General features: G+C 40.6%; 1 protein-coding gene across 3 annotated transcripts in view; it reads left to right on the top strand.

Annotated features, from left to right (window-relative positions):
• The window catches only part of LOC115440968, a 36,981-nt gene extending 17,953 nt beyond the window's left edge, over positions 1–19,028 (top strand). For 2 of the 3 annotated variants that reach the window (XM_037446701.1, XM_037446697.1), the window contains 12 exons: positions 748–871; positions 2,458–2,549; positions 7,412–7,530; positions 9,469–9,594; positions 10,135–10,225; positions 10,637–10,755; positions 11,046–11,144; positions 12,024–12,185; positions 12,574–12,780; positions 14,382–14,538; positions 15,146–15,250; positions 15,753–19,028. In XM_037446701.1, the coding sequence (XP_037302598.1) occupies positions 748–871; positions 2,458–2,549; positions 7,412–7,530; positions 9,469–9,594; positions 10,135–10,225; positions 10,637–10,755; positions 11,046–11,144; positions 12,024–12,185; positions 12,574–12,780; positions 14,382–14,538; positions 15,146–15,250; positions 15,753–15,817 (1,466 nt within the window). In that variant the 3' untranslated portion in view covers positions 15,818–19,028. Of the gene's footprint in view, positions 1–747; positions 872–2,457; positions 2,550–7,411; positions 7,531–9,468; positions 9,595–10,134; positions 10,226–10,636; positions 10,756–11,045; positions 11,145–12,023; positions 12,186–12,573; positions 12,781–14,381; positions 14,539–15,114; positions 15,251–15,752 lie in introns of all 3 variants that reach the window. The other variant, XM_037446707.1, reaches the window with a different exon arrangement.
• The last annotated feature ends 529 nt before the right edge of the window (positions 19,029–19,557 follow it).

Genomic DNA, 19,557 nt, shown 5'->3' with positions numbered 1-19,557 from the left:
CAAGCATGTTGCACTGGGTCGCGTTTGCTGGTTGTAGGATATATTTCATATCCGCCCGAATGTCGAACACCGTACACAAGGTGTTAAAACTCGCCATAGTGGCCCATGTAAGTGTCGCGTTCTGGGATCAGGCTGTGTATATCCGGTTCTAACAGGCCGGCATAATTGTGCCGACTAATGAGGGGTAATCATCTTTCATCAGTCGACACTCTATTTGACCCCACTCTTACCATCAGGTGCAGTGGGGTTACTTTGTCTTACACGTCTAAAAAAGACAATAATAATTGGCATACAGAATACCATTCCACGCTAATGTCAAGAAGATAACGCAGCACGACCTCGTTACGAGTTTACATTGTTATATTATAGTTAACTTATATTTTTCTAGTTGAAACTCAATTTTCTGCCAAATCAACCCAACTCACACTTCAGAAATAAAAATTTAAGCATATTGCAATTGACGTACACCATATTATACCTACAAGATAACACAACTACATAGGACTATTAAAATAAAAGATAATAAAGTTCCTAAAGATATCGATAAGGGGCTTTTAATGATTTTGGCCGATCATCTATTAATATATACTAGACCTAATGATTATAATCAATAAATTAAAACAGCTAATTAATGGCCCACGAACGTCCTGAATGTAGACCGCCTCTAACAGGTCGGAGAATTTAAAGGAAAGCCTTCGTTCGGCAGTGGTCTTATAGCTAATGATGATGATTAATTGATGTTTGCAGCGTCGAGCGGTTCAAAGAACGCCATAGATGAGCTAGAGGCGGAGTCGTGTTCGGTGGCGCACGTGCCGTACTCGCCTGGGGCGGGGCCCTACCGCGCCGAGCTCTCCACTTGTGGGGGGTGCAGGTAAGGGAGGTGGACCACACTAATACGTAAGATGTTAAGTGTCATAATGCTCAGAAAGGCCTTCAATATTTAACAACACTGTTATGTTGAAACACCTAATACGTAAGATGTTAAGTGTCATAATGCTCAGAAAGGCCTTCAATATTTAACAACACTGTTATGTTGAAACACCTAATACGTAAGATGTTAAGTCTCATAATGCTCAGAAAGGCCTTCAATGTTTAACAACACTGTTATGTTGAAACACCTAATACGTAAGATGTTAAGTCTCATAATGCTCACAAAGGCCTTCAATATTTAACAACACTGTTATGTTGAAACACCTAATACATAAGATGTTAAGTCTCATAATGCTCAGAAAGGCCTTCAATATTTAACAACAGTGTTATGTTGAAACACCTAATACATAAGATGTTAAGTCTCATAATGCTCACAAAGGCCTTCAATATTTAACAACACTGTTATGTTGAAACACCTAATACATAAGATGTTAAGTCTCATAATGCTCAGAAAGGCCTTCAATATTTAACAACACTGTTATGTTGAAACACCTAATACGTTAGATGTTAAGTGTCATAATGCTCAGAAAGACCTTCAATATTTAACAACACTGTTATGTTGAAACACCTAATACGTTAGATGTTAAGTGTCATAATGCTCAGAAAGACCTTCAATATTTAACAACACTGTTATGTTGAAACACCTAATACGTTAGATGTTAAGTGTCATAATGCTCAGAAAGACCTTCAATATTTAACAACACTGTTATGTTGAAACACCTAATACGTTAGATGTTAAGTCTCATAATGCTCAGAAAGACCTTCAATATTTAACAACACTGTTATGTTGAAACACCTAATACGTTAGATGTTAAGTCTCATAATGCTCAGAAAGACCTTCAATATTTAACAACACTGTTATGTTGAAACACCTAATACGTTAAATGTTAAGTGTCATAATGCTCAGAAAGACCTTCAATATTTAACAACACTGTTGATATTGAAACGTACATTGATTGGAAATTGTATTTGTCGATACTGTAATTTTCATTGGATTTTTTTTATTAATCAATAAACTTTATTTGGTACAACATTAAACGGCAACATATTTTCACATGAGATTTGACATGCATTAAATTGTTTGTGAACTTCTAAAACAATATTTAGCAGGGAGCCCCAAACTAGGCAATGCCGTTATCTTGGAGGTCAGAACGATTTTAAATCTATCTTAGTTTAGTCTATCCTAGTTTTGTTTTTTATTTGGAGAATTATAAGTTTGCGTCTACAGTGTGCAAGTAAAACACCTGTCGAGCTTTGATTCGCACACGCCACGTGATACGATGTAGCTGACCTTATGGAAATATAAAGCGCAACTCACAATTTAGAATATTTCTGAAGTGTTTTCGATTGAAGAATTCACGCCTTTTTTGTCCCTAATCTAGACTCGATACTATAAATGAATATCGGTATATTTAAATACTATATCGATATAAAAACTACGTCTATACTTTATAATATAGTGATTTTAAGTAACAAACTAGAATCGATAATGTAAGCAAGTAATTTAAAATTTTCTGTATATCGCAGACGAGCAAGAGTGCCAGCCGTTTTGTTGGCAACATGCTCAAAACCAAACAAATTGGTCTCCTACGGAAAAGCGATCACACTCACCGCTGTTGGTAAGAAATTTACAAAATATATAACTACTGTATTTTTGCCCCTGAATAGCTTAGTTCAAAATAAAAAATTGCATTTACCCTACCTTTGCTAGTACCTTTATAGATAGGGGTTCGAATCGTGAGCACACTCGTGATTGGTCAGTTTGACGTCCTTCTTCTTAGTCGTAACACTCTTGACAGAGTGGTCGTGGTCGTCATGTAGAGTTTTCTGGAGCAGATGCAATACGCCTCATGATCTTACGCCATATCTCTCTGTTAGAGGAAATTCTGGTGCATTCATGTACGGGACGGTCCACGGCAGATTTAACTTGATCGGTCCAGCGCATAGGAGTCCTTCCTCGCGGTCGAGTGCCTTCAACCTTGCCCTGGACGACAACACGTTCCACAGACTGGTCACCTCTCCTAGAAATGTGTCCGAAGAAAGCGAGTACGCGAGACTGTACTAAGGCGGATAGACGCTGCTTGATGCCGAGTTCTTGAAGTATCGAGGTATTTGTTCGAAATTCAGTCCACGACACCCCAAGCATTCTTCTCCAGCACCACATTTCTAAAGCATCTATCTTCTTCTTTTCAGTCTCTCTCAGAGTCCACGTTTCTGCAGCGTAAAGGAATATGGGTAAAATTAGAGTTCGTACGAGCCTGATCTTTGTGGCTTTAGTGATGTTTCTGTTTCGCCATATTCTCTTCATTTTGTCCATTGCGGTCCGAGTAATTCCCATACGCCTTTTAATTTCGTCCACGCATCCACCATTGTTTGTGATCAAAGCGCCAAGATATATGTACGATTGTTCTACTTTGCAGTTCGCAATCTCAGTAACTTCTGGCGAATTATTAGTTTTTCGGTTTATGATCATTATTTTGGTCTTGCTGCGGTTTATGCGTAATCCGAACTCAAGGCTCACTTGCTCCATTTTAGAAAGCAGCTCTTCCATATGGTGCGCACTTGACGCAAAAAAGCGTGGTATCGTCTGCGTAGCGCAAATTCGCGACTTTGTAGCCGCCAACTGTAACCCCATCTGTCCAATTCTCCAGGACAATACGCATTATAATTTCAGTGTATATGTTGAATAAGAGCGGCGATATTATACACCCTTGACGGACACCAGCACTGGGATGAAAATTCTTGCATAAGATGTTATCTGTCCGTACTGATGCAGTTCCTTCTTCGTACAGGCGCCTTAGAAGGTGCACGAGATGTTTCGGTGTGCCCATGTCCAGTAGTGTTTTCCATAAAATCGGCCATTTCACTGAATCAAATGCTTTTGAGAAATCCACAAAGCAGATATATGTTGGCTTGTTGAATTCCCGAGCCTTCTCAATAATTTGGCGAACAATAAGAATCTGTTCTCGAGTGCCCTTCCCCTTCACAAATCCGGCTTGTTCTGGTGCAATTTCTTTGGACAAATATGCTTTCAGTCGTTCATTCAGAATATGTAACAAAATTTTGCTAGCGTGTGATATTAGAGCAATGAGGCGGTAGTTGCTACATATCTTCGTGGAACCTTTTTATGTAGGGGAGTAAAAACCGTGTGCGTCCACTCTGTGGGCCATATGCCTGTGCTCCAAACTTTATTGCAAATGGCATGAAATACGTGGTCACCACGTTTGCCCATAGCCTTTATAGTTTCGATCGGGATTCTATCTCTGCCCGTGGCTTTTACTTGTTTTTAGATGCTTTATAGCGGCTCTTACTTCAGACAGAAGAATATCTGGCTCCAAATCTTCATTACTCGGATCTGTCTTTGGAAAACAACTTGATTGCGGATCCTGAAACAGCGACTGACAGTATCCCTTCCATGTTTCCGAAATTTGATCCAACTCTGTCATCAATTCGTCATTCTCATTCTTAATAGCCCAGGTCTTAGCGGGTACAGTTTTTGTGATAAGACGAATTTTACGATAAAGATCTCTGGATTCGTATTTTCCTGCATGTTTTTCGACCTCTTCACATATTTTACGAAGGTATGAATTGCGATCTCGCCTGCAGTTAGTCTGAATTTGGGCAGACAACTTGTTAAGTTTTCTAATGTCTACTCCCTTCGCCTTTTTCTGCCGTCGGTCTTCAATTAAAGCAAGAGTACTATCTGACATCCAGTGTTGTCGTTTATGTGATTCAGTTGGCAGCTTAGAGTCTGCGATTGCTTTTTCGATAAGATGTTTTGCCTGGTTCCACAGTGTTTCTGGTGTTGCTTCATTTTGGTTTACATTCACCCAATCTGCCCAGTTTTTATCTATAGCAGTAGTGAATCTTTCGATATCCCCAACTTCCGCATTGTCTTGTTTGTAGATAATTCTTGCAGCTGTTAATTTCAGTCTTAGCCTGATTATCAGAAGTTCGTGGTCCGATCCGCAGTCTGCACCAGGCAACGTATGAGCGTTAAGGATAGACGTTCGCCAGCGTGATCGAACCAGGATATAGTCAATTTGGTTACGATAGGTACCCCCTGGCGACGTCCATGTGTACAATCTTCGTGGATGATGTTGAAATAAACTATTTGTTATGACTAGGTTGTTCTCGTCAGCAAATTGTATTAAGCGTTCACCACTTTCGTTGCGTATCCCAAGTCCAAAGTTTCCTACGCTGTTGCTGAGCTGTCGGGAGTTTGCTCCAATTTTGGAGTTGAAGTCGCCCATGATTAGCAGTAGCTCTCTATTGGGCATTTTTGTGATGGTATTTTCCAATTCCGAGTAGAAGTTTTTAATATCTTCCGGTTGAGCCAAACTCGTAGGAGCATAAACCTGTATGAGATTCAAGTTTACAGGCGATGCTTTCAGTTTCATAGTGATTACACGGTCACTAATTGGCTCGTAACCCAATACACAGTTTCTTAGATGTTTTGGTATTACTATTGCTACTCCATTTCGGCTACTGTTATCGTTCCCAGAGAAGTAAATGGCATGGGTATCGGTGAGAAAATGACCGTTTTTTCTCCAGTGGGTATCGGCCAGTCCGCAAACATTCAGGTCACATCGGATTAATTCTCGTTCGAGGATGTTCAATTTCCCAGTTTGCAGCAAGCCACGTACGTTCCACGTACCTATCTTCTGGATTTTACGTAACTTGATGGGATTTCCAGTAGCAGAATTTCCATGAGAAGCCTGGTTCCCCGCTTCTACAAGGCGGGTAGTCCATTTCTCACCGCGCGCCCCGGACGCATCGCGGCGCCGGTTGCTAGCCGGCTCACGTGGCAAACGTGATCCATTTCTTTTTATCTGCATGATGACTTTCTCGGGATGATAGTTGCAGTGGTTTCCCCTTGCCTTCTGCACCAGACCTTTTTGGAGTTATTTAAGCTCCAAGGTTGCTGAAACCTCATCTGATCAGTTTCCTGATAGGGTGTATGGTTATACCGCCATTGCTCGGTCGCCAGTGCCTCGTCAGTTATCTAGCAGGGGGACCGCGGTAGCTCAAGAGCTGCCGCCGCAAATTTGTATAAATTTGCGCGTGCAGGTGAGGATGACAGTTGGGGTCGGAAAGATGTTATATCCGTTCTCCCCCATTCCCCCAGTTTGACGTCCAACATGCCGATATTTCACGTGATTGGTCCCTCAGTTGATGCTCGTTGTCTATTGGCTTGCACGTGCCATGCTACCTATACTCCCGTCAATTAGTACGTACGCTCGCTCGTCCCCGCCACTGTTTAGGGGCCGTTCAAGTATTACGTAATGCATTTTTGAAGATTTTTGACCCCCCCCCCCCCCCCTGTAACGCCCCATAACGTTTTCCTGTGCGCGCCCGCCCGCCCTCGCTCCAAAAGTTATGTACTTATAATTAGACTTTTTTTCTAATATTCATAATTATTTTACGCAAAATACCGGAAAGTCCCTAAAATACCTTTGTTATTGTTTTAAAATAAAAAACAAACAATGTTACATAACGCTTTGTACGAAACCCCCCTCCCGCCCCTGTAACGCATGGTAACGTTTTACAATATCCTCCCAAATTACGTTACGTAATACTTGAACGGCCCCTTATCTGTGCTCATGATTTATGCCGATTACTGTATTTAACTTTAATCGATAGGAATATCGATATGCTAATTCTGTATTAGATATAAGTATAGTAAATTGGAAGATGATTTTAATTTTGTAATAACTAATGACAAAGTGATCGAAGTATCGATAATTTTTTATCGATATAACAGCGATCAAGTAAATATCAAACAGAATAATTTTCATTTCACAGCAGCTCGTGTTAAGAGAAGGCCTGGTAAGCCAAATAAATATCGATAAAATTGTAGCGTCCTGCACTATCGCGGCATTCGCACCTACATATACATTTGGTGAATAGAATATTATGTTACATGTGATTTGTTCTTCCAACTGCTGATTTTTTTTGTCTTCAGATATTTTTAACTTGAACGAAGAATTCAGTAATTTCGATATAATATTGTTTATAAAAAAACATCACCGATGCATATATTGCGTTGATGCGTTTGATAAAAAATATCTGATCTTAAAACAACATCAGCCGTATGTTGAATGTGTAAGAACTCTTATAGCTACACCGAAAATTGAAATGTAGTTAGGATGCAACAGTGAGACCGTTCGAAAATTCGGTTTAGATTTCGGCCGAAACTAAAGCAGATTGAATTCTGTTTTCGTACAACACATAAATAGTGATAGGTGTGGGGTAGCCATTTCAGTAGAAAGTAGAATGGTTTAGCTGTACGTACACCACGGTATGTATTTCAGACATGGCTTCGGCCTTATAATTTAAGAATATTACAGACATGGCTCTGGCCTTTAAATTATAATAAAGAAGACGTATAAAAGATAAGACAGACTAGGCTGTATGGCTGACTTTGCCTTCTTTTCAAGGAGTAAATCAAATAAAAAATCCATGTGGTGTGGTGTTGCAGCGGCCCGCGTGCGGCGCGCGCCGCCGGCGGCGGAGCCCGGCGCGCGCGACATCTCGGACCAGCTGCCCTTCCTCGAGTACGAGCTGCACAAGCTGCTGCTCGCCAAGCTGCGCATGCAGGTCGGTGACACACTCATTTCATTCATTCATTCGTTCATTCGTTTACTCGCTCATTCATTCATTCGCACATTTTTTTTTTTTTTTTTTTACGTAGGTAAATCATCAGTTGACTATCTCCCGCCTTGGGATGGGCGGGAAGGCGTGTCAGACTTTTACTGACTAAAAACCTACGGTGTTCCCATCCTTTGCCTATGTGCCTAGGTCCAAGATCCGGTGGCATTGAGACCTAGGCAGGCACCGGCTCTAAAGGGCCCCGCAAATCACACTGACACTGCTCTTCGAGGCGTGCGTGGAACACTACGCGCCGTACACACGGGCCGTTGGGGTGTTTCGGGCGACGAGCTACCCAATGCTCGTCACCCGACGGTCCGCGCCTACGGAGGCCGACGATCCTCAGCAGACGTTCGACGCCCGCGTCTGCCGTGGCGGATGGGACGTTGGGCGCTTTGGCGCCGTATCCGTTCCGCCACCTCCTTTGCGAGCATCACGTCCTCGCAGAAGGAGGTGACTGCGTCCCACTCTCTCTCGCCCCGGAGCATGGCTTCTACCAGGCCCCGACGCGAGAGGTCTCCGCCACCGATGGCCGTTGTGAGAACACGGCGGTGCTCAGCCCAAGTTGGGCACACCTCCACCGTATGCTCCACCGTGTCCTCCGGCCGATCCGCACAGTAAAAACACGCGGGCGTATCCTCCACCCGGATCCGATACAGGTACCTGCCGAAGTAGCCGTGACCGGTCAGTACCTGCGTCGTCCGGAATGAGAGGACGCCGTGACGTCTCGTCAGTCACACCTCGAAGAGGGGACTTACCGCCGCTATCGTGGCGTGCCCAGCCAAGGGTTGCGACAGTCGTTGTCGCCATTCCGCCATGAGGTTCTGCCGGAGCTCCGTCCGCCGCGCGGCAATTTGTCGCGGTAGCGGAGCTACGCCCCGGCTCTGCGCCTCCCCGCGCCACACATACAGTGACGCAAGGACCTTCGCCTCGAGACCCCATGGCGGTAGTCCGGCAAGGAGGCCCGCCGCCTCGCAGGAGATCGTGCGGTATCCCCGTATCAGCCGTATGGCCATCGCTCTTTGTGGCGCGTTCAGAAAGCGGCCTTGCCGCCGCGCCACAGCTGCGGACCATACGGGGGCACCGTACAGGGCCATGGACCGCACGACTCCTGCGTAGAGCCTCCGGCAGGGAGCATTTGCCCCCCCCCCCCCCAAGTTTGGCAAAAGACGCCGCATTATGCAGGTGAATTTTACCAACCTGGGAGCCAAAAGGCGGATGTGCTCCTTGAAGTTCCATCGGCTGTCGAGGACGAGTCCCAGGTACTTCATCGTCGACCCGACGCCGATGTGAACCCCCCCTGCCGTGATCTGGAGACCCGGAGGTGGCGCGTTCCCCCGGCCATGAAAGCACATGGCCTCGGATTTGTGCAGCGCCACCTCGAGTCCCAGTTGCCGGATTCTCTCAACGACTGTCGCAACCCCAATTGTAGCCGCATCGACCGCCGCCTGAATTCATTCGCACATTTGTTCGTTTGTTCATTCATTCGTTCACTCGTTCGTTCTTTATTTCATTCTTCATTCACAAGTTATTTTATATTTTTTCTTATATAGGTCAAATGTTAATTCATAGGCTGTTACTTGAAAATAGGTGCAATGTTTTAAACCCAATCAATGAAAGTATTTGATAGACTTAAAAAAATAAGGAACACAATATTATCTTTGTGTAACATGACTAATTTAAAAAAAATATGTATTCTCAAACTTTCAATAAAAACATTTGGTTCACCTAATTATATTACTTAATTTATATATATATATATATATATATATATATATATATATATATATATATATATATATACATACAACATCAATACAATATACATCAATAACTTTCCACTTTCTGTAACAAATATCTATCTATAATCACTATTTTATATCACAGGGTGCAAACGCACTATTCTCGTTGCAAACACAAATAGCTGTAGGCGAGCGATGTGTGATGGCTCTAGCCAGCGGCACTGCAGTCAGATTAGCAGCGCTACCGCCTCCAACGCCGCCTAGAATTAAGGTAAGACTTCCATACCACCTAGTATCACAAACAAAGAAAGTATGAAACAGAAATAATTTAACACGATAAGTGTTCGTGGCCGCGGTGATATAGCTAAAGAACATGCTCCAAAACCAAATCTCAAAGACCACTGCGCCTTTGACTAAGCGCACCAGAATTTAATGTCCTTTTGGTAGCCATTTATAAATGCCAGCGTAAACCTTGCACCATTGTGTGGGACATGGTATACCAACTTTCAGAACAAATGATGCTGTATTGACTATAAATTTTAGACTTTATAATACTCACTGTTGTTCATTTGGTCTTACGAGACCAGTTCGAATCTGATGGGCAAAGTTGGATTTTCTGCTCAGTGTCAGCCTGAAGTCTGGAATGTCCGATCTTAATGGAAATAGGCTCGGCCTCTATCACATCATGGGATGGAACACATAAGTGGATGCCCTGATTTTATACCTAACTACCCTTTTGGAGGATGATATGTTTTTGTTTTAAAAGTAAGAGGGTAGTCAACAATTTATAAAACTTTTTCTGTATGTTTAGGCCTCGGAAAACGACAAAGATGCTGTGGACATACAGAAAGCGTTGTGGGACTCGTTCACTGCAAATAAAGCTGCCAACGGATACGATATAGGTGACGCAGTTAACTCAAATTTATTCAATATTTGTTTCGAATATACAATATATAATTATCGTCTATTTGTGCCGCCAAGCACCAGTGCCTAGTCACTGTTGTGTTCAGAAGGATATTGTGGTCAGTGTAACTACTGGACATAATGAGACCTAACATCTCATGTCTCAGGTTGGCGAGCGCAGTGGAATACCAAACAATACTTTGTAATTAAAGGTGTTTATGGGCGGTCGTATCGCCAACCATTAGGCGAATGGCAAGTTCGTCTCGTCATTCAAAGCAATAAAAAAAAGAAAAAGATCTCTGTAGTAGTTATTGATAAAAAACATTGGTCTTCTCTGCAGATAGTCTAAGCGTCAATTTATAGAGAGCCCAGCTCAAAATGTGCCTATATCTTGGTGTTTTTATCTGAAGGTGGCGTAGACCATAACACGAACGGCGCGCTACCGGAAGTGGACGGCGAAGATGCGCCCGCGCTAGATCTGTGCGCCGATAAGGACGCGTGCGTACTTGAATTGGACGAGGCGGAAGATGTAAGTTTACATCATTTTTATTTTAATAATACCGGCCCTGAATATTGGATACATCCCGCTTCTACTTTAGCGACCGTGATTATTGCCTAATGTGGGTAATCAATTATCGTATACAATTCGTAAATTGCAATAGAGCATAATTATCTTAACCAAAATAGTTAAAATTACAAAATCATTGTTCCAATAAGCGCATAGTTTGATCGATGTATATTTTTTTTAGCAGATTTTTTACTTTTTAATATATATCAAAGTTAAACAATAGTATTGAGTAATATACTTGTTGTTTTTAGGTGGAGACGGCGCGTTCGCTGGCGCAGCGTCGTGCGCATGCGCGTGTGTTCTGCGGCGATATGACCCCGCGCGCAGACCCGCCGCACGCATTCGCACAGGTAACGGGTTCGAATTAACCGTAGTATGCATAGCGGCACGAGTCGTGAGCACACACGAAGAGTTGTGGGGGGCCAATGTATAGTATACTGTGCAACACAAGTATATATTTTTATGTATCTACTTGTGTAATGTGTTGAATTATTGCTACTACCTATACGAAAGTAACTTCCCTCTCCATCCCCATACAATTTTGAGATTTGCCCCCTTCCTGAGTTGAACGTTGATTACCGCCATGAGTAAGTACATAGTGTGTTCAAAAAGTATCGCGAATTTTGTGTATTTTCAAAAATTATTTATTTATTCGTGAATATCTGTTTTGTCCCCTTCAAAGTAATCTCCCTGGGATATTAAACACTTGTGTCAACGTTTTTTTCCAATCTTCGAAGCACTTCAAAAAATCATTTTTTTTTTGTATCTTGTTCAGCTCCTCCTTCGATGCGGTCTTTATCTCGTCTATCGTGGCGCAGCGTCGTCCTTTCATGGGCCTCTTCAGTTTCGTGTTTCGTTTCGTTTCGTGGGGCAGCTTTCATTGAGATGATTGAGCTTTGGTTTCCACGTCATAACCATAAACCCACGATTCGTCACCAGTTATGACCCTCTGGAGCAAATTTGGGTTGTTGCGGACAGATTCCAACATCTCATTAGCAATGTTCATGCGATGCTGTTTCGAAAATCGGAGACAAACCAAAACATGTGCAAGCAAAGCAGCTGTCAACAATTAACTGAACATACAAAATGGCCGAAATTGTCAGCATAAATTACCAACATAACGCCACATAAAAAATGGAAATTCGAATATACGTAACCCGCGAAAATTCAAAATTCGCTATACTTTTTGAACACACCTCGTATATAAGTACGGCTGCGTCATCGAGCAGGTGTGGCGCGCGCGGGCGGGCGCGGGCGCGGGCGCGGGCGGCGGCAGCAGCGCGGGCGCCGAGCGCGTGGCGGCGCGCGCGCTGGACGCGGCGGCCTACAAGCTGCGGCGGCTGCGGCCCTGCGCACTCGCGCCCACGCGCTTCCACCTCGAGCTGCCCGAGGTGCGCACCTTGTCACACTCATACCCGCACACAAATCATATTATTTACGTTTGTCGACACCTAATGCTCAAAAATTATATATAACAATTACAAATAAACTATAAGTAACAAGTGAATTTTTTTAAACTATTATTAATTTTAGTTATCTCTCCTAAAAACGCAACATATTATTTCCAATATTCTTATCCACAAGCTAAACAGTTGCATTATACATGTCCCAAAAATTATACTAATTATATTCAAAATACAAGGTGTTGCAAATAAATGGGATCAAAAATTTTGATACTACATACATATTTTTTTTAATACAATATACATACAATATTTTTTTTTAATCTGACTAGGCTTAAAAGTGCGTGGTATAATCCTAACAATTATTTTTTTCAAGGATGAAATTCAACTAGTGGTGTACGGTACGGCGATACCCCTAGTAGATCCGTCAAAACCGGAACCAGCCACTGAAAATGGAGAGACGACTAACCACACGAGTGGTGGAGGCGACACCGACGACGACATCTTCGCTCTGGATGAAGAACAGCTCGTAAGGAACAACAACCAGCAGGTCGAGGTCGAGGAGAAATCTAGCAACGGACAGGTTTGTAATCATCAGTGATGAAGGATGACATTTTCCAAAAGGGAATCTGACACAACACATTACTAATATGTATAAATATATATACATACATACATACATAACATCACGCATTTTATCCCCGAAGGGGTATGCAGAGGTGTAACTAGGGCACCCATTTTTCGCCAAGTATGTTCCGTCCCATGATGTGATAGGGGGCGAGCCTATCGCCATATCGGGCACAAATTCCAGACTCCGGGCTGATACTGAGCAGAAAAACCCAAATATCACTTTGCCCGACCCGGGATTCGAACCCAGGACCTCAGAGCGCTATTGTACCGGACGTGCAATACAACTACGCCACCGAGGCAGTCAAAATGTATAAATATATATAATAATAATAATATCAGCCCTGTATTATATACTTGCCCTCTGCTGAGCACGGGCCTCCTCTACTACTGAGAGGGATTAGGCCTTAGTCCACCACGCTGGTCTAGTGCGGATTGGTAGACTTCACCTTCGAAATTCCTATAGAGAACTTCTCAGATGTGCAGGTTTCCTCACGATGTTTTCCTTCACTGTTTAAGCGAACGATAAATTCACAAAGAATACACACATGATTTTAGAAAAGTCAGAGGTGTGTGGGATTTGAATCTGCGGATATTCGTCTTGGCAGTTCGTTCCACACCCAACTAGGTTATCGCCGCTATCAACAATATGCATAAATGCGGTTTGCAAATTGTTCTAATGATAATTACATTTTACATAAGTTGCAAAAGAGAATAGGGTAGGAATTGAGTTATATAGACTCATAACTGATCGTCATAATAGTAAAATCTTATTAGAAATCTAATCTAATTTTTTTTTTGTTGTTAGCAATTTGATTACTGCATTTATTTTATTTCTTCACGTCCTTGAATTCTTAACATAGCGATTTTGTTTTATTTATATTCTTAAATACACACGAGGATAATTTGTTTTGTAACCTTTGGACCTTTTTGGAGGAATATTATATGAATTACCTTTACATTCATGGATGTCTAAGGAGCTAAGCTTGTGTAATGCGAATTTAGTTTATCCTGGGGCAAATTCAGTTTTTTTACAGTGGTATCGTGGTACATTTATTTCCTTTAAATATTATATTTATTAATTCTGTAATGAATAAATCTATAATTAAATACTATACCGAGGTAGGTATGTATGTAGGTGCACGGCCACGCGCGGCCGCCAGTAGGTACGTCGCGAGCGCGCCCTCACCCCCGCGCTCCGCCAACCCTTCCCCTTCGGCGCCCCGCTGGCCCGCATGTACGCCAGTCGGGCGGGGACTTTCGTACGCGCACCTACGTCTTCTCCACCACGACTCGCGCGCAGACCCCACGTATTTGCCAAATATAGTACCGATCATAGTATTTTGTTCGTTTCGTTTCGCTGTAGACTTTCTCTTTATTTTCTCTCCTTATTTCTTGTAGTGCGTGTTTCTTCTACTCTTGTGTGTATTGTACTTTTACTCTGTGCTAATAAACTCTCTTTACGTGTGGACTTACCCGCTAGACTCGAGTCTGACACTAGCTACCTACAATAAGTATTGTATGTGCCCACGTTTTATTTAATAAATGTCCCCCCAGCCCCCGCGCTGCGTGTCGCTGAGCACGCTGAGCGGCGCGTGCGGCGCGGCGGCCACGCGTCGCATCTGCGCGCTGCGCCTGCTGTTCGTGCGCGAGACCACCGCCGTGCGCGAGCTCGGCGGCCTCAGCGGCTTCCTGCACACCTTCACGCTGCGAGGTACTGTACACACTAATTCGAATGTGGTATCTGTTGACTGGATACCTAATATTTGTACCACCCTGTATATTAAACACGTAGTTAAAATTCCACCGGAATGGCGATTGAGAAAAGCAATGTACTTTATAATTAACTCTTTTATTTTTCTTATTTATTGCACTTAATATACAAATGTATACAGGCAGACTTAATGCCATAGGCATTCTCTACCAGTCAACCTTAAGGTGGAGCAGAGATAATCATGGTAGGTGCATCACGGTAATATGACACTCAGAAAGAAGATAAATATATAAAATACCTATAATAATATAATACTCTTACTATCAACCTTGCATTACAAAATATAAAACTTACGCTATTCTCAAAACCAGGTCAATAGTCTATCATTGTTATGTTCAGTTAATGATAATACAGATAGAGGCACGAGTGGTGAGCACACTCGTGATTGGTCAGATTGACGTCCAACGCGCCAATGTTTCTATTTTCACAGTCGCTTTTCGTTGTCTATTGGCTTACATATACCAAGCGTCTACTTACCCTTACTCGACCCCACCACTGTCCCCCTGTGCTCACGAGTTGTGCCGTCTGTAATCTGGTTGATCGGCAGGTGCTGGCGATAGTACGCGCGTACACGGCGGCGCTGGGCGGCAACGCGCTCACATCCTTCTACATCACGCAGCTCATGCTGCAGGACAACGCACACAAGAACCAGGTACCGCATTTTCATTGATCTATTATCGTTATTAGAGTACTTAACGGATTTATTCGTAATCAATTTGTGTATTTTTTTATTATCGATGCTTCGACTGCCCATCACTGCAAAGTTTTGGAAATGTCGGAAGTAAAAATTTAAGAAATCATAACGAAATAAACCGTTATGTAGTTTTAGTTCAATTGAATTACTTTTTGCACATTTACTCATATAATTGTGAAAAAACATAATAAATACACGGGGATGTAGAATGGTGGTATCAACACTGACCCTTATTGTATGACGTGTTATTTGTTATTTATCACTAAAGCTGGCTTGCACAATGGCTTATTAAACATGTTTAGCGCTAATTATATTTAGTGAGAGATTGTGCAAGCCAGCCTTAATGTACCAATAACCTGCAAATAATTCTTCATTTAAAACAAGTTACCTTCTTTTTGCAACATACTGTATATAACGTATTATTTTCTTTTAAATAGCTACTATGAATCCTTTTTTCCAGGGTCAATGTCTTCTATCAGTGGGCGGGGACGTGGTCCACGTAACGTATTAAACATATCCAAGTGACGAGTGACGTCGCGATCTATCGGCAAACATTGTATGAAAAATTGCCAGATGAAAAAATGGCAACTTTAGGTAGAAATTTAAACAAATATCAGTGTTGGTATATGTGGTAGGAAATTAAGGAAAATCTATTTGTCTGCGTACTAGCATTTATTTTGTTTGGAGTATGATTTTCGCCATCGAAGTTTGCCATAATTGGTAATATAATACTGCATCGATTTATGAAAAAGAATATATACGGCCCGCTGTTAGATGGAGAATTGAAAGGAGTTTTGTTCTACGATTTTTATGATGATATTCAAAGGAAATGTTAGACCGTACTCTGGATGGCTATATTTCGCTCTAAGACTATTTTTAAACATTTAAAATACTCGAGTCACTTGCCTGTCGATATAAGTCGTTCGAATCCATGACTGAAGTCTGATATTTGAAGAACAAAACATATAGTAGATATATAACCACGGTAACTATATAAAATGTACTTAATTTTTGACACAAACGTCTATCAGCCGTTTTCAATAAACGATCTCAATCTCGATCTTCAACCCGATTCTGAAAATGAACCAATCAAAATAAAATCATTTGAAGCATGTAAAAAAAAACATTTATCAGATTTTTCGATTTTTTTTATAGATCTAAGAAGCGACTAGGGTCGTTTATTGAAAATGGCGGTGTTAAGTTTATTATATCTTACTATCAATTCATGTGATAATTTATAAAAATTAATTCTTCTTAAATAAAATATATTGCCGCGAAAGCAAGAACGGCCACGTCTAAATAATAAATGAAAAAAAAAATACAAAAATAACATATAATTTCCTTTCAAATTAGTTCTTTTAACGTCTTTTTTTTTAATATTTATTTTAAATGTTTGGATGTTTGAGGAAAATAAACGCAAAAACTGAACCGATTTGGATGGATTTTGTCACACGAGTACACCATGTCTTGGTTTAATTCATAGGCTTTTTATTCCGGTAATTTGCTCCCATGGGAAATGTTGGGCTTTTTCAATTATTTTTTTATACATGCCGCTGGCGCACTACAGCTAATGTTTTATGGACTTTTGTAGCAAGAAAGGCTTTTCACGCGAATGAAGCTGCAAGCAACACCTATTTTTACAATAAAATTAGGCCGTTTTTGCGCTTACCTTACATCACACCGCCTACTGCCATATTAAGTGGAAAGAAGATTTTCAAAACAGTTTTACAAACAGTTGTGTTACAAACTCGCGTTTATGAGAGAAACTTTGTATCTTTACTCTTAGAAAAATATGTCTGATTACCCCGAGATTTAGTCAATTAACATAAGTTTTATTATTCACGTACTTAAAGTATATGATGTATAAACACGTGTGTTCCTTCTTTTTTGGTCGCATTATACGTAAGAACTCGTGGACACCTAAGTAGTACAAAAATAGTACACGAGATGTCGCTTTTTCAAATTAATCTAAATATGAACGTTTTCAAAGAATGTTACACCATAAGTTCATTTATAAAAAAATGATATTTATTGTATTAGTGTAATAAATATTAAAAATGAATGACATCTAATTACTTAGTTACAATTATTAAAAATATTTTTAAAGTTTCATATGTATCTGAAAATGTATTTTACAATTTATATATGACGTAAATTTGTTATTAAAGTAAAGAAAAAAATGAGTCAATATCACGTTGGCAAAATAAAAACGATGCTAAAGTAAATAACATAAGGGCGCTTTCAATTTGTCTCTTATTACAGCGCGGGATTCGCGCGTTTTTTTATATGAATTTACTTTACCGCGCGAACGCAGTCGAAGACCCGAAACAAATGTTTGAAGATTTTTTATAATTTTTATGAATAGAATGTCGAATGATGAGTGATGATTACTCCTCGTTAGTCGACACAATTATGCCGCCCTGTTGGAACTGAATATACACAGGCTGATCCCGGAACGCGACACACTTTGTGGGCCACTATGGCGGATTTAAACTCTTTGTTTACGGTGGTCGCTATGCGGGCGGATATAAAATATATCCTACAAACAATCCCTAAAACTTGCGACCCCTGTTCCCGGCTCGTATTGAACTACAGGCTGTTCCAGAACTAATATATATCTTGCCAATACTATCTCTCTATTGTACTTAGTTTTTTTTCTATCGTTTTTTTATGTATATAAGTAAATAGTGTATATGGTGCTATGTAGAATTGTGTACTTTTGTAAAAAATATTTTTTGTCTTTTAATATTTGTATTGTCATTTCGTTTTTAAGAGAGTTCCGAATGATATTTTTCACGCATTATCATTAAACATTGTTTTTAATTTCTAATTAATTTTGTAGCAATGGTTTTAGGTGTGGTGAGTTACTATTTTTTTTAAGTATTGACATTGAAAAGTTAAAGTCATATAATCATTGTTATTGGTAGTATGTGAGAAATACGTTTATCAGGAAAAATAACATAAAAAATATATGTATACTTGGTCGTCTTGTAATCGAAATTTAATATATTGGCAACACTAATTATACTTTTTTTTTCTATACTCCTTTACATGAAGTTTCATCAAACCTAATCACAATCCCTATGCATAATGTGTTTAAAAAGAGGTACAACATACTCACGCGTTATATATATGTAGGAAAATTTACTATCATCTTAATAATTATTATCTATAATATTTTCAAAAAGGTTAATTATATTGTTACACATCATTATATAGCTTATTTTTAAAATGTCTATGACTCTATTCTCGATAATTAATACGCGGTTTATGGAATGTAATGAATGTTAATGTTTTATTCACTGGTAGGTACCATCGCAATGTATATTTCTGCCGCCAAGTAGCAGTGTGTAGTCACTGTTGTGTTCCGGTTTGAAGGACATTGTAGCCAGTGTAACTGGACATAGTGAGACTTAACATCTCATGTCTCATGGTGGCGAGCGCAGTGGAATACCAAACAATACTTTGTAATTCAAGGTGTTGGTGTTTCTACTGTTTATGGGCGGTCGTATCGCTTACCATCAGGCGAACGGCAAGGTCGTCTCGTCATACAGAATAATTTATTCAGCCCGTGGAATAACTACGAAATGCACGTATTGCTAAGACAAAAACACGGTTTGCAAAGTATTTTCACTCGGAACTTTCTAGATATTATATTCGTTGCATATTTATTGTTATATTGAATGTATTTTTATGTGTTAGTGTGTGTTGTAGATACAATATACTGAAATTGTAATGTGTGTTTTATTTATTATAATATGATGACCCTTTTGCATCCTTTTCTTTACCAAACCTTTTTTACAGTAGTTTTTCACGAGTAATTGAATTCTTTAAAGTAATATTGTGTTATTCTAGTCAGTATCAACATGGCGTCTGGAATTTGTGTCCCATATGTGCGGTAGACTCTATCACATCATGGGACGGAATACGCATAGTAGAATGTGAGTGCACCAATTGCGCCTCTGATGACCCTTTGGGGATAAATGGATGAGTGTAACTTATTAGTGGAAGGGATGAGGAGGAGACTTGTGTTTCCTGCCGTACACTGAAGTAGAATAAGGTTTAGTGAATGACTATATAAGTCTATGAAATCAAACTTTGTCCTGACGCCTGACATGTTAAAGATATCCAGAGGTTCCATTTAATAGGTAAAAGCCTATTATTATTTCCTGGTCACAAATAAAGACTGGTTGATACTAGGCAAAGAAAAACAAATATCACTTTTCCTAACCCCTGTCAAACCCAAGACAGCGCGGCAGTCGTAC

Source organism: Manduca sexta, chromosome 6 (genome assembly GCF_014839805.1).
Source record: "Manduca sexta isolate Smith_Timp_Sample1 chromosome 6, JHU_Msex_v1.0, whole genome shotgun sequence".
Lineage (NCBI taxonomy): Eukaryota > Metazoa > Arthropoda > Insecta > Lepidoptera > Sphingidae > Manduca > Manduca sexta.
This window is presented reverse-complemented; position numbering and strand designations above follow the sequence as displayed.